This window comes from Wolffia australiana, chromosome 3, assembly GCF_029677425.1.
Source record: "Wolffia australiana isolate 7733 chromosome 3, ASM2967742v1".
NCBI lineage: Eukaryota > Viridiplantae > Streptophyta > Magnoliopsida > Alismatales > Araceae > Wolffia > Wolffia australiana.
This window is the reverse complement of record NC_135837.1, coordinates 4,761,644-4,767,413: the sequence shown is the minus strand read 5'-3', so window position 1 is coordinate 4,767,413 and position 5,770 is coordinate 4,761,644. Positions and strand designations below refer to the sequence as shown.

The window sequence follows — 5,770 nt, the reverse complement described above, 5'->3', positions numbered from 1 at the left end:
CCAGATGTGACCTATATGGACCAGCTGGAAGGCAGATTCAGAAAGAAAGGTCATCAAGGGAAGATAGGTGCCATGTTGACAGAGTTCCCCCTCAAAAGTGACTTACGATGAACGGCCAACCATGAGCAAATTTCCTAAGTGTAGGAAAAAGGTACAAAAATGATTAAAAAAACTAATTTCCAAATTTAGTGTAAGATTTCTTTGGGGAGTATAACATCGTGAAAAGGAAGGCTTTATTTATATGATGATGGATCAGAGATGGTGTTATTCAAGATGAATACAGGGAGATTCTTCAATGTGCTGAGAACTGTGTGGATACATGTGAAGGCCAGACAGTAGAGCATCTCAATACAACTTAAGAAACTGATTGGATTTAATTATTTCATTTTTATCTTAAACACATTTACTGAGAAAAGATCTACACTGTACCTTAGCAACATTTATTCATGACATAATTTGGTGATCAATGTCATAATTTAGTTGACAACTACATTTAAATTGAAATCAATATTATATTGACATGGCAGGTCCTAATTTATGTCATAATATAGCTGTCATCACTATGACATGGCAGGTCCTAATTTATGTATGCCATACAAGAGACTGGTTAGGTGATCTTACAAACCCTTTTATGGGTCATGCTTTGGACATGATGTTGGCCTCAAAACAAAATATATAAAGAGAGTTCCTCTGACTTAGGAAAGAAATTAGACTAAACAAGTATATAATATAGTCTATACCTTATTATTTTCATATCATTTCTAACTTTTCATTCTTATATGGAGAACTAGAATGAGTATGTCAATGTATAAAAAACAAACAGAGAAAGTATAGACTTAAACTCATAGGTAGGTTCATACCAAACAATATGAGAAAATATTTTAGTTATTTTTTTTCTTCCTCATTATAGGAAGACGTAAAAAACCATTCTAGTTATTTTTTTTCAGGGCACTTAATCTAATGAGAGTAAAATGGATTTCCCTCCCTTTTGATATCTCTTGACAATGCAGATGAGTGAGGCTGCATGTATAAAAGTGCATGAAAGAAAAACGGGAAAAATATACATTTCAGCTCATAGGTAGGTTAATACAACCCTATATGAGAAAATACACAAGATATAGGACATCAAAAACTATTGAAGTTATTTGCTTTCAGGGCACTTGATCTAACAAGAGAAAAATGTAGTTCCCTCTCTTTTTATGTCTTTTGACAATGATGATGAGTTTGACTTTCAAATATAACAGTTTTGTTGATAAGCCACTCTAATAACTGTTTTCAGACTGAAAGGATGGCCAAGCATGGATATGAGTGAGATATAAAGAGGGTATATATACATAGGATTACAGGTAACTTTATCATTTTAGAATACATTTTACAGATGGTTAAAAATAGGAGGCAGACCAACAACATTTGATAAGGTAGTGCACCCTGGATTTAAATAGATGACTTGTCGCTGTTGGAGACTGCTTCTGCTTCTGCCTCGGGAAGCTTGTAAGTCGGAGGCCTATCCACGCCTCGTCTCGAGTACTCTCTCCATCTTCGGGCTGCAGCGGCGGCTTTTCTCGCCCTCTCTTTCATCTCTTCCTCTACCAAAGCAGATATTTACAGGGTTAGAGTGCGGACAAGTCGACCCGAAATTAAAAAAATAAAAGAAAATTGAAATGTGGATATCCGAAGAAATGAGGATTAATTATGCAACTTCTTGTCATGCAGATAAAAAAATACGATACCCGAGTTCTGGAAATCCTTTCGGTTCCCCCAGACTTGGCTCCAGTATGAGTCTTTGTCTGATTTATTTTTCTGGGACATTTTCACCTTCGCCTTATCCTGCATGAAAAAAATTTATTCTCAGATTTATGAGTATTATTCAAAAATGAATGCTATGATACCAAGACAATTGGAGGAATGGGTGATTACTGTGGACGGTTAATTTTTAAGAAAGAAAATGAGAAAGAAACGAATTTTTTCACTAAAATCTGGAGTCATCCATACCAGCATTTTGGTTTGTCGTTTCTCCCATCGTTTGCTCGCCTAGAAATCAAGCATTTAAAAAACATTAAATAATAATATTTTAACCAAGCACTGGAAACTAAGAAAAGGGCAGAAAACGAAACACAGGAGTACAATCATAAAATGATGAAGGTTCTAAAACAAAAAAAATTATAAAAGATAAGGAGGAGATCTGAGAAAATTCAGGAGCAGCGAAGAACAACTGTACTATACAAATAGAAAAATGATGAGATTTGCTTTGCGGTGCTAGGTTTTAGGTAACCATCAAGACATGAATCTATGGGAAGGTAAAGTTATCGTTAAATCCTGTTTAACCACTTCAAAAATATTTAAATGTGGTCTTTGATTTCGAACTCCAAACAGAAAATTATGCCACGGTCTTTTGGAAGAAAATGATAGTTCTTTTGGCACAAGACATGAGAAGAGTAGTCAAAGTTTCACATTCCATTAATGGCCAATATTAAAAAACCAACTAGACACCAAATTCTAAAAAAGGAAATAAAACTTACCATTCCAAACACATCATAGACTGCACCCATTCCAGAAAGCATCACAGCAACCTGAAAAATGTGAAGGAGATTTCAACGTGATGGAGTTGCATAAGATTTATCCTAATTCTTCATTTTTGCTTAAATTATTTTTGAGGAAAAAATCATAACCAGGATTGTCCTCTATGTACTAGGTGCCCTATTCCTATCAATCGGTTCTTGTTTAATGACCATCAGAATCGTATATCTTATTATGCACCAACTGTAAAGTAGATTTCAAAAGAATTAAACTCTAAGGTGATGCCCATCATAAGGTTAAATGTCAAAGTCATAAGCAATGAGCATGTGGCCACTTGAATTCTACATTTAGACATGACCCAAACTCAAGCCAAACAATAAATTCAGCTTCATTTTTAATGGAAATAATTCAGTAAAACATTACGGGAATAAGAGGCTCACACATGGTATTCACTCATTTCTATAATTCCGTCAATTCATTGAATTTACTGCCACACATGCTATGTTAAAATAATCAAGATGAAGGTTAACAAACTCCATCAAAAGAAAATAAATTCACATTCCTCTAACTTCAAAACTCTGAAAAATATCAATGTCAATTTGATGCTCAAACAAAGATTCAGACTGGAAAGCAATGCAAAGAGTCCTACATTTACTCTTTCAACTCTGCGCATTTCATCTTCAAGAAGAGAGAGTTGTGCAGCAGATGTCCAGTGAATACAGTCCACTGGGCTGAAATAAAAAGAAAAAACACATGCGAGAAATGGGTTGAATATACAAAATATATCCAATAAGATATTCCTGAAACTTTGGATATTGGAAACTATTGGAATGCACCAACCAGCTCTCTATCGCTTGTTGAACTAGACTGCTGTTTCCGTTTTGACAGTAAACTCTGGCTCGGCCATATTCCTCTTCTACCTTGAATACAGCAGGACAAATATTGGCACAATTCTTGCAACCTGCATCATGAGAATGAATAATCAATGTCTTCCCCCAGTAGCTAAGTGGAGAGGTAAATATTCCTTCTCACTGGCATCTCGGCAGATTTAATCAGGTCTTATGGTCAATAGACTAGACATAAATTTATTTTGAAGATAAACTAAAGATGAATGTGCACCTATGCAGCTGAACTCGTCAACGAAGGCGTGATCCCTGACAGCAGACTCATTGACGAAGGGGTTTGTCGCTGTTGCCGAGAAGCCATGAATATCATCGTAGATCATCCGTTGTAAAGGGTCGCTCAAGACCTGATTTCCCCAGTTCAAAGTTAGAGCTAAGGGGAGTTGACTGAAGTTTTCAAATAGATCAATCACTGAAAGCTTCAGACTCACCGCATAGACCTCGTTGATGAACATGCAGAAGTTTGTGGTTTCTGGGTCGTTGCCAGCCAAATCAGGGTGACAAGCCTTCATGCAATTATAATAAGCTTTCTTTATCTGTGCTGGAGTCGCATCTGGGAGCTGGAGAGAACTTGAGTTAGAGAGACCCTTGTGGTATGAACTGCTCAATGTTTGAGCAGGAAAAAGAAAACAAAGAAGACAAGGTGCCCCCAAATACTTCGGCAAATGTCTAAATTTACAGCTCCGGTTTATTTTGTGTCAGAAGAAAAACAGAACAGCTATTGGAATGCACAACCAATTATACAATATGAAAAAGATAACACATCAATACAGAAGATAAAAATATTTATAAAATCCCACCGGCCCAAATACCGATGAATAATCATCTCCCTAAACAGGCACGGGGGAAATAATAAAAATAAGAAGACGAGTGCCCGCAATGCTTCGACAATCAAGCTTTAATTTGTACCCAAATGAAAAACAGATTACCAGTCGGAATGCATGAGCAATTATATAACATAAAAAGAACTAATTATCATCGAAGATTAAAAAACATTTTCCAAGATCTTACCGACCCCAGCACCGAAAAATAATCATCTCACTTAGCAGGCACGCGGGAAAAAATAAAAATAACAAGACGAGTGACTGCAATAATTTGACAACTTACTGAATTTGGCAACTCCGGTAATTAAGATTGTGCCAATTGAAGATCAGAACACCAATCGGAATGCACAACCAATTATATAACATGAAAAAAAAGACATAAACCCATAACATTAAAAAAAAATGCTAAGATCTCACTGGCCCAACCAACGATTAATAATCATCTCACTGAACAGGCACGAGGGAAATAATTAAATATAATTTTTTTTTTGAACTATAAATAATTAAATATAAATACAAGAATACCCGCAATGCTTTGACAAGTGACTGAAATTGGCAACTCCGGCGTTTCATTAGAACCAATCGGACAGCGTAACCAATTTAAAACACGAAAAAAACAACTAATTAAAGCATAATCTCACCAGCCCAAGCACGGAGTAATAATCACCCCCCGAATCGTCAAGGGAGGTCGAATCTTTCCCCGAGGCGTTAACTCTCAAATTCCTCCGGCGCGGTCTCTTTGGATGGCAGATTCCGACGGCGATCTCCGGCTTGAGAAAACCAATTCTACGGCAGACAGAGTAGCATCCACCGGACGAAGACGGAGAATATCCTTGAATTTTGAACGGAGTTTCCGCACAGATCGACGACAGAATCTGCGCCATCAATTCAACCAAGAAGATCAATCCGAACGAATATGAACAAAATCGAAGCCCGATCGAACAGATCGGAAGCTTCGATCTTCTCTCCCCGGGAAGAACTCTCCGGCGATATTTCTGAGCGGGAAAAGAAGCTACGTTGGTATGCTCACCGCGATGCAGTATAAGTAACCGCTCACCGCGAGATAATCAGTACGGAGGATTTGTATTAATTCTGACCGGCGGTGCTCCGACTCCTTTCCGGTTGCGTGGTTGTTTCGATTGTCGTGGGGCCCACTTTGCTGACATGTCATCTTCTCCGCCGCCAATTACCGCTACCGTGGGCCCGCGCGATAATATATCATATTTTTATTTTTATTTTTGCGAGTAAAATTGAGAGATATTTACTCGCCTTGTGCAGACACGTGCGAGGAGCAAGCTGAGGAAAGAGAGGATAAGCTGTCCACGTGCATGCACGGGCTTGGTCCACTTGTACAGGATGACTGGTCAACATGAATCGTTGACCAATAAAAATCTATATTTTTTATAAATTATAACTTATTTAATATTTTAGTATGGTTAGTTCAAAGTGCTATAACAGGAAATAATCATGTTAAATTAAACTACAAAAGTGTGTCGTGGAAAATTTAAAAAATATCAAGTTTTCATC

General features: G+C 37.2%; 1 protein-coding gene across 1 annotated transcript; it reads right to left on the bottom strand.

Moving 5' to 3' along the window:
- Nucleotides 1–1,309: 1,309 nt before the first annotated feature.
- Nucleotides 1,310–5,247, bottom strand: LOC144700712 (DNAJ heat shock N-terminal domain-containing protein). Its single transcript, XM_078572182.1, has 9 exons — nt 4,885–5,247; nt 3,851–3,979; nt 3,637–3,766; nt 3,358–3,478; nt 3,167–3,248; nt 2,520–2,570; nt 1,993–2,031; nt 1,731–1,827; nt 1,310–1,586 (listed from the first exon to the last, which is right to left on the bottom strand). Exons 1-9 carry the CDS (start codon nt 5,125–5,127, stop codon nt 1,435–1,437), a joined length of 1,044 nt encoding a protein of 347 aa, XP_078428308.1. The 5' UTR covers nt 5,128–5,247; the 3' UTR covers nt 1,310–1,434.
- Nucleotides 5,248–5,770: the final 523 nt, after the last annotated feature.

Coding starts and splice junctions, on each gene's coding strand:
- LOC144700712 (XM_078572182.1), bottom strand. CDS start 5,127: ATGGCGCAGATTCTGTCGTCGATCTGTGCGGAAACTCCGTTCAAAATT. Junction 3,980..4,884: donor ATTACTCCGTGCTTGGGCTG/GTGAGATTATGC, acceptor AGTTCTCTCCAG/CTCCCAGATGCGACTCCAGC. Junction 3,249..3,357: donor CAACAAGCGATAGAGAGCTG/GTTGGTGCATTC, acceptor TTTTTATTTCAG/CCCAGTGGACTGTATTCACT.